The sequence below is a fragment of the Carassius gibelio genome, chromosome B14, assembly GCF_023724105.1.
Source record: "Carassius gibelio isolate Cgi1373 ecotype wild population from Czech Republic chromosome B14, carGib1.2-hapl.c, whole genome shotgun sequence".
Classification (NCBI taxonomy): domain Eukaryota; kingdom Metazoa; phylum Chordata; class Actinopteri; order Cypriniformes; family Cyprinidae; genus Carassius; species Carassius gibelio.
This window is the reverse complement of record NC_068409.1, coordinates 23,379,100-23,392,441: the sequence shown is the minus strand read 5'-3', so window position 1 is coordinate 23,392,441 and position 13,342 is coordinate 23,379,100. Positions and strand designations below refer to the sequence as shown.

The 13,342-nt window shown below is 36.1% G+C and overlaps 1 protein-coding gene across 5 annotated transcripts in view; it reads left to right on the top strand.

Moving 5' to 3' along the window:
- Window positions 1-13,342, top strand: part of ablim3 (actin binding LIM protein family, member 3) — a 139,889-nt gene that overhangs the window by 84,168 nt on the left and 42,379 nt on the right. For 3 of the 5 annotated variants that reach the window (XM_052575126.1, XM_052575125.1, XM_052575122.1), the window contains exons 1-2: window positions 3,741-4,292; window positions 12,425-12,562. In XM_052575126.1, coding sequence (XP_052431086.1) covers window positions 4,280-4,292; window positions 12,425-12,562 — 151 coding nt within the window. In that variant the 5' untranslated portion in view covers window positions 3,741-4,279. Of the gene's footprint in view, window positions 1-3,740; window positions 4,293-12,424; window positions 12,563-13,342 lie in introns of those variants that run through there. The other 2 variants (XM_052575127.1, XM_052575124.1) reach the window with 2 other exon arrangements.

Sequence of the window (13,342 nt, the reverse complement as noted above, 5' to 3'; positions counted from 1 at the left end):
AAAAAGTTCACCTAAAATCGGATCAGTGATTTGAACTTGGAAGTCATTAACATTTTTCCCACCTTATGAACCGGTTGATCCACAAATCTTATTCATTTGATCCGATACCATCTCTCTAGCTGCTTTGATATTTAGTTACAGTTTGGTTTAACAGCTCAGTTTTGAATGGCGCTCTCACAAAAATATTGTCATTTTGTAGTGGTACACACTGTACATCATGTTAATCAGTGTTCATTGTTTTAGTTTAAGGAATATTTGCTCAAAAATCTAAATAAAGTCAGTGATTTGAAATATGGAGCCATGAAATGTTTTTCTTCTTTGTCTTTTCTTGTTGATCAAACTAATTGATGTTTTTTGGTTTAAATTTTAAATTAAGTTTTATATTTTCTTTTTAGAGGGACATAGGGGAGCGCGGGGCACAACGTAACATGGGGTTAGTTGTAACACACGTGGTTTGAATATTTCTACTCATGCTAGCATAACAAAATTTACAGTATTTATTAGTTTCCATATCAACATTATATAGAAAAAAATGTGTGCCAAAATTCATCTTTTGAAGATATCACTGAATATTTATTTTACCATAGTAAAATTAAAATCCTGGCTTAAGTAAATTTTTCATCTCAGTTTTTTTTATTCTTTTAAAATTAGACAAATCTGCTATTATTCTAATCTCCAATATGCTATTTATCAGTTAAGATCATTTCTTTAATGCTTTGATAACTAGCAGAAGACACTAAACAGTTTTAAATTCCAAATTTCCAATGTGAATAAAGATTGACAGTCAATGTTTAGTGAGTTTAATGTTTAGAAATTATTATTTCAAGACATGTAAAGTACTTTTTTTCTAATTTATGTGGGTCCTCCCAAGCATTGATTGCAGTGTTCATTGTCAAACTCTAAAATCAGTTTTTTTTTATTCTTAAAAAACTCATTATTTTATTTGAAAAAGAAAAGTTTTATTTTATTAACAAAATATTTTAGTTTGTCATATTTTTCTATTTTTATTTTTTTCATCCGATCAGATAACCTTGTAACCTGTAATATGGTCATGTTACAGCGTGCCCCTCAGATGTTACAATGTTCCCCACCTATGGGGCATGTCACATTTCACTTCCATTTTTTGAGGGTGGATACAGAAAAACGTATACACTGTAATAATGAAACACAGTGACATAATTATACTAGTGTAAAATGACTGTGGATAAGAAATTATATTCTGAACCCCTGGTGGATGTACACAAACTGAGAAAGTCAGAAAGTGTTACTTTGTGCCCCGCTCTCCCCTATATTCTGTCCAGTAACTACTACTTTGCCTATAATTCTGGCACATTTACAGTGACAGATTTAATAATCTGCACTGTACATGCCAAATATATAAATAAAACCATTGAAAAGTGTTAAAAAAAAAAAAAAAAGGATGTAATTTTTTCTCTTTTTTTTACGGTTTGTTCCACAGGTGAAAGACAATTCTGTGGGTTTGAAATTGTGTAAGGGTATTTTTTGGTAAGCTAATCCTTTATAGGACCTTTCATAGAAACAGCATGTTGTTTAATAAAAACTCATAACAGGCTAATAAATCTGTGGCTAGTGAATGTACAGTACCTCAGGGCAGCTCACAGTGGGGGATAAGTTCAGGGAGGCATTGCGTTCCGGTGCCCCATTGTACCAGTGCCCTAAGGAAGAGCAACTTCCTGTTGTTGTGGACTAAATCCGAAGCTCTGACCAGCATTTCAGCCTATGATATCCGCAAAAATCACACAACACACATAATCCTGGTACAGATTACTTTGTGTGCACACTCCAGTAAACATATGCAGGCTGTAAAATCAAAGGTATGCGGGTTATAAAATTCTGTGACAAACATCTATAATATAACATGCCTCATAAATGATCCTCAATTATAGGTTTAGTCAGTCAGTGTAATTATGCTCATTCAATTACTTCATTTAATGTCATTAACAGCACATGCTTAAACAAATAACTGATATATGTCTTAGGATTAGACCTGATTTCTATAAGGTTGTCAGAATCGGCTTAAAAATAAATGTGAGTAACTACATATCTAGGAAGTACTCATCTCATACAGATGGGAGGGGAGTGTAGAAGTGCTGATGCTATGACATGCAGAGCAATGCTGACTGCTTGCTTACACTGTCTGTCTCAGACACTAACCTTATGGCCCTGTCAAAATATCTGACTGTCAGAACGAGAGCACTGCATGGTCAGGCAAAGAGAGCAACCGGAGTGAGATAGACAGACTTAGAGAGGAAGAAAAGCAGAGTGTGTGAGGCGCCTGTCACATCCCTCCATTGTGCCGTTTCCTCTTGGCCTTTGTTTCTGTATACACATGACAGTCAAATACTTGTAACACAGAGCCTTTAGGTTAGAACACACAAAAAAGAACAACTTGCAAATAAGAGACTTCCTGTTAAATCCAACTGTCTGTCTGCCTTCCCATGAGCCAGAGCTTTTTTAATTAAAAAAGCAAAAACAAAACAAACAAACAACAACAAAGTGATTAACCAAGGTGCATTTCATGGATCTATGAGTATTGTGCTGAACAAACAGTGAACTTGTGAATGTGATTTATTACTTTTCTAAATGGCACTGGCGTAAAGTCTTTTATTTGTTTGTGGGTTACAGTGTATTCAGACTGAATGTATTTTTCTTTCACAAAGGAATGAATGCTGGGCTGATTTGTGAGGTTGTGCAATAAGCACAAACCTCTGAGACGTAAAGTGATGAAAGAGTGACTACTAGTGTACATCAAGAGTAAATTAAATGGAAATTTAAAAAGAAAGGTTTTCTCCACTGACCTTGATTTGAGATGTCTTCAATAACAAATCATTTAAAAAACTATGCAGTGTAAGAAAAAACTCAGCACTCAGTATTATAGCATGTTATCTTTATTTATGCTTATAACACATTTTTTAATTATGTAGTGAATAGAGTAAGGGTTTAAGGGGTAGTGTTTTTTAAGGTTTTGTGTTAACTCCAAAAAAAATAAAAATAAATCAAGGGCAAAAACATTTACACCATTTTTGCCTATAGAAAAGATTCAGCTCACCGAACACACATTGTCCATAGCGGTTTATAAGAAGGAGGTTAATATTGTTCAGTATATGTGCCAAATTATAGACCTGAATCATGCTACCAATCCAGGATGTATTATTAGTTTAGATGCTGCTTAAACAGTCTATGAGCATCATATCACACTTTAGCACTTTTATTTTATTTATTTTTCTTTACCTTAACACAAGGCAGAAAGCATGGCATAATTCTATTTATAATAATTCATGATTACAATTATCTAAACTACAATTGTTGTGGTTGTTTTGTTATAATTTAGTTGTTTTGGCTACACCATATGTTTTTTTTTTTTTTTTTTTTTCGTTTTGGTTACACCATATGTTTTTTAAGCCTTTACAAGATTAGTATTATATTATCGAACATTATTGAACTGCACTTTATACAGATTAGCCTATCATTTGTGCAGTTATTTTTCTGGAACATAATTCGTCTCTAAACGAGTTAATGTCATAGTAAGAAGCTTTCATTTGGTTGGCAGGTTCCTAAATGAAGCACACTGTGTTTTTTCTAACTCTGCATAAGAGGGCGCTATACATCTATATACAGTAAATGCCGTTGGCTAATCTGCGAAAACCCACCCTACCCTTCAACTTTCCCCCTGTTATGACCTCACACCTCAAATCCGCCGCAGGCGACAAGACAAAAACACATCGCTGCCATTATAATCAACGAATCTGTCTCCTCCAGCGCTGTGCGCGCTTGCATAGTAGATGTGTTGTGAGGAAACACGCTGCTCCGCGCGCTCGCTGACGTCACCCCGGCGAGCGCTCGCATAGATGAGAGCGCGAGAGTACAGTGACAGGCAGCGCCTCGTCCACTGTACGCAGCACTGAGTGCGGCTCAGCACTATCTCAGGCTACACGCGATACACGGCAGCAGATCACGGAATGTGACTAGACAACATTCCGCTTTATTTGAGGCCGGTCGTCAGCCCTGCACTCACGGGGTGCAGTACTTTAAGACCAGCGCTCCCATTATTACCAAGTGATCACTGCCCTCCTGTGATCCGGGAATCACATTAGGAGCTTTACTAATTTTGTTAATTATTCTAGAGTTTCTGTCCCACTCTAACGGTTCGACTCTGACTTCAAGCTGAGGCTTAATAACTGGATTGTATCGGTGGATCAATAGGCGACTGCTGCTATCTTGATATTACATTTTCCTCTTGGATTATTGTTTCAGCATCATGAGCACGAGTGGTGAGTAAATTCTTGCTGTTCTTACCTTGGTCTAATTGCAAAGATGAAGGAAATAGGCTACTAATAAGAAATAATCGAAGCAGATAAAATAAATGCACTTTATCTTGACAAAGAGCAATTGGTCTTATTCAAGCGTTTGACCTCTCGCTCCTGACCTGCCCCAAATACATTCTCAGTCTCACCGAATAGGAATTTCGGATGATGATGATGATGATGATAATAATAATAATATTATTATTATTAATAATAATACTGCTTGCTTGCATTATAAATATGATATTAATAATTACATTTGATGTGACTTTATAATAAAAAATATAAGTTTATTGCAATTGATAATATTATTGTTAATATAATTTTTTTATTATTCAGAGTTACAAATTAGCCTCATGTACTCAGGATTGATAAGGAGCACTTATTCCTTTAATCTCTGTAGAAACTGACTTTGGTCATGAAATAAACTGCACCATCTTTCAATTTAAAAATCAGTACAAAATGATTCTGACAAACTTATGACCATTTGGAGAAATGTAATAAAACCTGTATAAAACCTGGTGTCTAGTTCGATGCCAGTAAGATACGCTTGGTTGCATTCATTCAGCTCTCATCCAATCATAATGAAATCATCATTACTGATAAAATGCTGTAGAAATATGTCAGATGAAAAGACAAACACCAACAGAGAGACAAGCTGATGTTGGTGACCAGCTCTCTTTTGAGGCTTGTGCTTCAGTCAGCTGATGTTGCAAGGGCATGACCGCTGCTTTTCATAATGATCCTTTTATGGGAAAAGTTCAGCAGAACATTTAGAACAAAGCCATGGGCAACAGAGATGTTTTTTTCCCTCGTTTGTTGTACCTACTTGGCAAATGCCATGCTGTTCTGTGATTAGAAATGGTTTGCATTCTTGCAGCAAGCTGCTAAATTGCATTCTCAGCTGATGAGCGGATGGACAAGCTTTGCCCACATGTGTCCAACGCTCTGAGCTAATCCCCCCCCACTATTCTCCCCTTAGTTCAGGACACACAGCTCACAGTACCAGCACACTCTGATAAAACAATGTCACATCAGCCAGTTTAGCTTGCCTAGTTCACTCTTTCAAAGCATTTTGCCAGTCAGCTGGGGATGGGTTTGCTACCAGCGTGCCACCGTATGGAAAGCGAGTGTTTTCAACTGCAGACAGATGGCAAGGCAATGAGTTCAGTGGCTGGGTTGTGTCTTATGGCAAAAAAGGTCTAGCTGGAGAGCTACCAACAAATGAAAAGGCATGCTTGGTCCACAGGTAGAAAGAACCAACCAAATTGGACGACTAACACAAAGCCTCAAACTTATCTTATAGCCACTCATGCAGACATATGGTTAGCTGTGCACAATGATGTGTACACTACATTGAGCATGATTGCCTTGAGCCAATGAAAATGGCGAGCAATTACACTGAGGTCACTTGGTCTCTCTTCATCTGCTGCTCCCTACATTTCTTATGGTCAACTGCCATTATCACCTGCCCTCTATTTTCTGCACCACTGAGAGAACAGACAAACAATTGAGTAGCGGAATGCTCTTTCAATCTGTTTTCCATTCCCTGTGCTGTCTGTCTTTCTCTCTCTTTGTTCTCCCGTTTGATCCTCCTGAGTGAATATCAAGGGTTTCTGTGCCTTAGAGATTCTAGTAAATGATAGATAGTGATTGTTTATTATCAGGGGTGTCGGACGGATTTGAAAAGGAAAGCATGGTTTCATATTGTATAAGCCTGACTTATGAATATTATTTAAGTGACATAACAATCGGCCAGTAGATGCTAGTGTGGGTCTAGCCTAAGGTTCCTGAAGTCATCCTATTCTGCTCTTCCTGTGTCAGCATTCACAGCTCAGCATCCCGCACATCAATCACAAGCTAGCACACACATTTACAGAAGTGCCTCCGTCACCACCGTCCTGTCTTGCCAGCCCTGTGGAGAGGAATGAGCTGGAACCCAACTTGCCTTCAATGTCCAGACCTCGGCACCCTTTTTAGCCTTCTGTGAAATGAATACAATTTTTCTTTTGACAGTTTGTGTTAATAAAATAAGCATGAATCAATATTAGGAACGAAAAAAAAAAATCATTTTAATGAACTGTCATTGTATTAGCATATAGAATTAACTTATTATGTGGTATGTGCTCAAAACAGAAAACACTGGAATAATTTACTGTCATTATGACAGCCCATTAATAATCACAAAAACTGCTTTGTAAATTATATGCAGGATTGATTTGAACAGTGGGTAGGGAGGGCACATGATTACTCAGTTCAGCTCATGAATATTAATTAAGTTTTCTTAGTAGTTCAGTCTTAAAAATAAAAGTTCTTTATTGGAATCTATTGTTTCATGAAGAATCTTTAAAGGGATAGGTCTTCTAACAATGAATGGTTTGTCATTAATTACTTACCTTCATGTCATTCCAAACCTGTAAGCCCTTCGTTCATCTTCTGAACACAAATTAAGTTATTTTTTTATGTACCTCCATTGACAGCAACGTAAATACCATGTTCAAGGCTCAGAAAGGCAGTAAGGACATTGTTAAAATAGTCCATGTGACATTAGTTGTTTAACCTTCATTTTCTGAAGCTACGAGAATACTTTTTGTGTGCAAAGCAAACAAAAATAATGACTTTATTCAACTGTTTATTCTCTTCTGTGTCAGAATTCGATGTGTGTTCACGACAGTACCACGAACGTGGTAGTTGTGTTGTTGTCTATGCAAGGTCAGAAAGCTCTCAGATGTCATCAAAAATATCTTAATTTGTGTTCCAAAGAAGGTCTTAAGGGTTTGAAACAACATGAAGGTGAGTAATTATTGACAGAATTTTAATTTTTGGGTGAACTATTTCTCCATAGAAACTTTCAATTACATTAACACTGTTAAAAAGCGATTCAATTTTAGTCTTGCATGGTGGCCAAAACTTTTATAATCTAATGTTTATTTCGCATAAACATTAGATTAGTGTTATAATGGAGGCTTCCCAGATGAAATATTATGCACTATGCATCTGTCTTGATGTTACTCTGTAGCATCTATCTGCATAATGCATATCTCTACCTGGGAGTTTGATCTGAGCTAGTGTGTCAGCAGACGTAGACCCACTATGGCACCGTAAACACACTCTCATCCCATCTGGAGCACAGTTTGGCCCAGCGTCAGCACCCATTTGTCATTCCTGTAACCCACCAGTATGATTTAGCAGCACTGGGAACAAAAGAGAAGCACCAGCATGCTTACACTTGTTAGCGTTGAATTTCCTACAGATCCTTTCTAAAGATTTAATTCTCCATGCATTTCCCCTGGCTTGCATATATGGGGTAATATCTTTGATGGAGCTTTTTCTGCAGGACCACATAGATATAAAAGCCAGGAGATGGACACAGGGCGGCTTTTCACTGTTATTCCACTAGACAAACTGCAGGCCATGTGCTATAGAAAATGTTTTACAAAGAAATAGTACTACTTGAAGTGTCTAGATGTGCTAACTGGATTGTGGCTCCTTGCTATTATAACAATGTAGAAGAAACTTCTACTTAATCAAGATACAGCTTTGACAAACATATTTGCGCAGAGGGGAAGATTTTTAATAACTACTTCAGCGTGATCTCTTGATCATTACTCAGCGTTTTTATTTTCTAAACTGGTAAGGATGGCATTTTCTTGAGTAGATTTTGTACTCCTCTGTTATTTATCTTTTCTTTCTATAAATCAGAGTGATTTTGCCTGGCTCTTTTAGTGGGGCAAGCTTATATCTTTGGTATGACATCCTAGTACTGTATTCCAGCTCAATGGGAAATGCTAAAATCCAGCTGGTTCTTAGTTATTGTAAATGTTTGCAATCCAGCTTCCTAAAGCTCTACGTTAAATAATCCAAGGAATCTTCTCCCGTTGAAGATATAAAGGTAGATAATTCATAGAGTGACAATAGGGATGGCTGACCTAACACATTTCTGTAAACTTAGTTGAAATCCCAAATCATTACTAACCCTGAGAGCAGATCGAAGGCCGGAGCAAGTCCTTGAGGCCCTCAGACCTCATTCTGTCTGACCTTGGGTTTGGCTTATTTGAGTGATCATTTGTCTGACAGGTCAGTTCAGCTCCTGTTGCTACAGCAACATTGGTTTGAATGTAACAGTAGTCATACTGTATGTTATATTTGGTCAGGTTCTCCAGGAGCCCACATATTGCAAACAGGTCGTTGAACACCCAGCACCCCCAATTTTCTTAGGCAGGTTTCAGGGGGAAGATTTTAATAGCCTTTTTAAAAATATAAATGAGAAATGATCACTATCAAGCAAAAATAGAAATAGTTTTAATGCGAAAATAAAAATTAAAAAGTAGAGATGCACAAAAAAATGTATGGCTGAGAATAGCATTTTCAGTTTTTGGCCGAAACATAAAAATAGCTAAAAAACAACAACAACAAAAAAACATGCTCACCAGAAAAGCAAACAAACAAACAAATAAATAAATAAAATACAATAAATCTAAATTACATTTGATTGTTACATCAAACAGAATAATATAATAGATTGATATTAATATTGTTTTCTCTAAAATTTTATTAAATCAAACAATTTTTGTTTACAAGAAAATATTATAATAATATAATAAAAATGTTAATAATTATTAAAAAGCATTTTCGTATATATATATATATATATATATATATATATATATATATATATATATATATATATATATATATATATATATATATATATTATTATTACTATTATTATTATTATTATTATTTTTATTCAGCATTAAATCAAAGTGAAAGGAAAGACTTTTACATTTATACAAAAATTAAATAAATTCATAAAATAAAAAGGAGTCCTGTCTGTTCAACAAATAACAATGATTAAAAAAAAAATGGTTTACACCAAAATATTGAACAGCATGTTTTTAAAATTGATATAATATATGCCACAAGTTTAAAGTAAATACAGTTAATTCTATTTTATATGGTTTTAGAATATGCAAAATCTGATTGTACTGAGCAAGTAATGACACACATTTTCTAAACATTCAAGTACCATGCTGTAAACAACCACCAGAAACATGTATTTCTAGTACTGGTCAGTATTATTCTTGTTGCAAGTAAGTGTTCTGACTCTGTTTTGGAAGCGGGAGTGTTAAGTCATTAATTCTAGCACTGGATTTAAAGGTCTTCACCCAGTGCTCATTACTGTGAAGGATAAGTGGACTATGGCCACAAGCTCTTGTTTACACCTCTCTCTCTTCTGCCTGGCTATGGAAGAATTGAGAGCAGCCTTGTCACCTCCACTCTCCTACAATCCTGTGTGACTATAATCCGCAGGAGGCTCCTCTGCTGAGGGCAGAAATAGCCTTAGGTCCTGTGGTTATCACCTTACACCTTGGGCCGGATTTTACCGGTCCTTTGCTATATATTGCTTAACATTAGTGCTCTGGAGTTTACCAGAAGAACTAGAAGTACTCTCTTTTTTCTTTTACTTTTTTTTGTATATCAATCATTTAATTTAATTCATTTTTATAACTGAGGTTTGTGTGTGTGCAAACTGAGAGGAATTTGTGGCAACACATGTTTAAACTATTGAAAATGGAAGAAAATTCACTGTGACCTATTTTGGGATTTGGGGATCTTGTTGTTTTTATTTGAACTTGTGAAGACTGTCAAGTCTTTATTAATAATAGACGTTTTCTTTTTAAAATTCATTTGAATCTGGATTTTAGCTTCCATTATAGTAATACTTTCCACTTTTCCAACATGAGTGGTATCATTAGGTATCTAATGTAGGTGCAATCAAAAACTTTAATCCTGTGTGCATGTCCTCTCATGATCTCTGTGCATGTGATATAGCAGGGATTACACACCCACCCTCCTTTAGCACAGCGACACCCATATATGACAGATGAGTGATGCCTGAAAGACATATTGTCTTTTAATGGCATGTAGTTTATTCTTTTCTGAGCTGTCACCTCTGTTTATTTGAGCATTATTGTATGTGAAAGCTTATGGGTCGCTTTGAGGTACAAAGAAAAGCAAAGCTTTGGGGGAAGTAGCTCACACACATTACCATGTATGCCCCTGGTTTTGTGATACTACAAAACACCTTGTATTTTCTTTTGTGTAACTGTTATCCTTTTTTAACGGCATCACGACAGTAACATAAACTACACTGACAAAAGACTGTGGGCTCATAGCATCTCGCAGAACTGAGGGCCACACACAAAATTCAGAAAACCGCTCTGGAAGTCGGCCAGGCAGCGTGACGCTCTGCCAAAGGAATAAGTGCTTACAATATTACCAGTGTGAGATTGAGCCACTGGAGGAGGCATAACTGCATTAATGGATCATTGTTCTTCAGCTGTGGATGAAGAAAAGTCAATGAAACTCTCTATTCCAATAGAATGACAATATGGGAAGTGATCTAGTACAAGTCATTGTTTTTTTTTAATTGAATATTTTTTTTCATCTCTCAATATTATTTTTATTTTCTTTATTATCGTTGTAGTTGAATAACATTGTTAAATGTAATCATTAGCAAATTTCAAAATGAATATAAACTTTTTTTTATTCAGTTCATTATGCCTAATTTCACTTGCAGCCTCTAAAATGATAGATTTGAGTTTTTATTGTTTTGTTTTTCATTTACTCTGACCAAATAATATTGAAATTCAGTAGCTTTTATTACAAGACATTGTTTGTTGCAGTAAAAAAGTCTGTTATTAGCCCTCATACTTGACTGGCATATCAATATGTTAAGTGTTTATTGCATAGATATTTCAATAAGATTTTTATAATATACATTAAAAACTACTTCACACTATGCTCTACCATTCCGGTGTGTTCCTGGCTGTCTACGGGCTCTGTTTCGCAGGGAACTTTGGGAACATGGTGCTAAAGAATCTGATCGCAGACCCGGCAGTTCTGCCCTGCTGCCAGCATTGTAGCTGAGACAATGGAGATCAGGGTAGGGCATGTGCCCTAGCTGTTTTCAACATTCCCCCCCTGTTAAATCCGTTTAGACTAAAGCGAGAGCAACACTTGCTACAGTGATTGCACAGTAATTGATTTATTCACTGGCTGAGTCTTTGAATGCCTGTTATGCATCTTTAATAGGAGGCTAATCAGCACAAAACCTCCAGCCATCAAAACAGAGAAAGAGAGAGCGAAGGAAATTATTTAGGTAACCCTCAGGCCCATTATAAAGACAAACGCAGAACTCACAGCTGTAGTACAGGTACAACAAATACAGCGTAGAGGGCATTTTTGGTTTCATACTAGTGCAAAATACATCACTTTTGCCCTAACAGCACTACTCTAGACAAACACCATGACCAATATTGATATTCTGGCTGATACAGAGAAGACTATAATTATTTTTGTGTTATGGCTGATATTAAAAGATGACCACTCTGTTTTAGCAAAATTATCTTTTTTTTTTTTTATAAGACAAAATAAGACAAATCAATATTTTTATCTACATTAAAAACTCATTATATTACGGTGCAAAAAGCTGGATATTCATTTTGACACATTTTGAGATTTTAACAACGTTATAAAATATATATATGGGCAGATCCCTGAAATAGTTATAAATCTAATAAAGAATATAAAAAAGGAAACCTTTGCAAGATTTGATTGCTTTAAGTTAAATTTGTCTTTCTTTTTCTCTAAATCTAATATTTGTATTTTATATTAAATTTTTTTTTTTTAAATAATAATTTTAAATAGCATATAAAAAAATATATTATTTCAAATATACAAAATTATAAAAAAAAATAGTTTTAGTTAACAATAACAATATTAATTTAATTTCAATGGCGAAACTAATAAATAATGATTCATAAAAATTATAAATAAATACAAGTCTAATATCAGCCAACAATAAGGTTCAAATAAACATTATTGGGCAGTAACTAATAAAGGATTACAGTAATAAAACTACTTTCCTGGGTAACTACTAGTAGTGTAACTAATTACTGTTGGCTGGTAGTAATAAGTAATAATATTTGAAAGGACTAACTAGTAATGAGTAATATATAAAAACATTTGCCCAACGCTGGCGATATATGATGTAACGTTCGTTACTTACTGCCTTTTTGTCTTTTTCCTTATAGTACCCTATCAGCAAAGCTCATGCAGCAGTGAACGGAGCTCTGGACCAATCCACTGCTTTCGCTGCCGGGAGGTGTGTAAAGGAGAGGTGGTACGAGTTCAGCATGTCCACTTCCACATCAAATGCTTCACCTGCCAAGGTAAGAGACTTTCGCCCTTATGCAATGCATTCTAAACTCTGTGACTTCTCAGAACCGTCTTTTAATTATGGGAAAAGCTTGCATACTGCCTTGGATTTGTGTCAGATATACAATTTCCAATAGATTCCGTTCACTAATGGCACTTCATTAAGAACTAAAGCAGAGCTCTCTGCCTCTGACCGGATTTCTGATTTAATGATGCTGGCTGTGCTCATGGGGCTACCTGAAGTAGGGACCTGTTGCGTAATGAGATCCTCTGGCCTCACATTGTCAAGATGGTAGCACTGCCCTCAATTATCAGTGACATTAGTGACGTCAAGCGATTCAAATGTAAAACGAATGTGGATATGATGTGACCAGGTACCGTCATCCTTTAGATTATGTTAGATTAAAAATGTGTAAGTAAAACCCTTGAGAGATGGGCTCATTTGTGATTTAATGAAGGTTGCATCTGTGCTACTTTTCCCTGCTTACACTCAAACTGGTGTTGCCACATGGTCCCTGTGTTGCATTTAAGGGGTTGCTGTGGAAACCGTGTGGAGGGGCACCCTGCCCCTGGTTGGTGGTTATTGTCAGCAACACTATCAAACCGAAAGCCAATAGCAGCCCCCATAGCAAACCCTAGGGCATAGTTGGCGAGGGGGGCTCACAGATGGAGAGAGACGAGGTGGGAGCGATTGAAAGAGAACGGCAGTTTCCCTCCCTCCATTATGACATCACGAGTTACAATGGAGGACATGAAGTTATTCAACAATAACAGTCCTTTTCCAATTTGCTTTC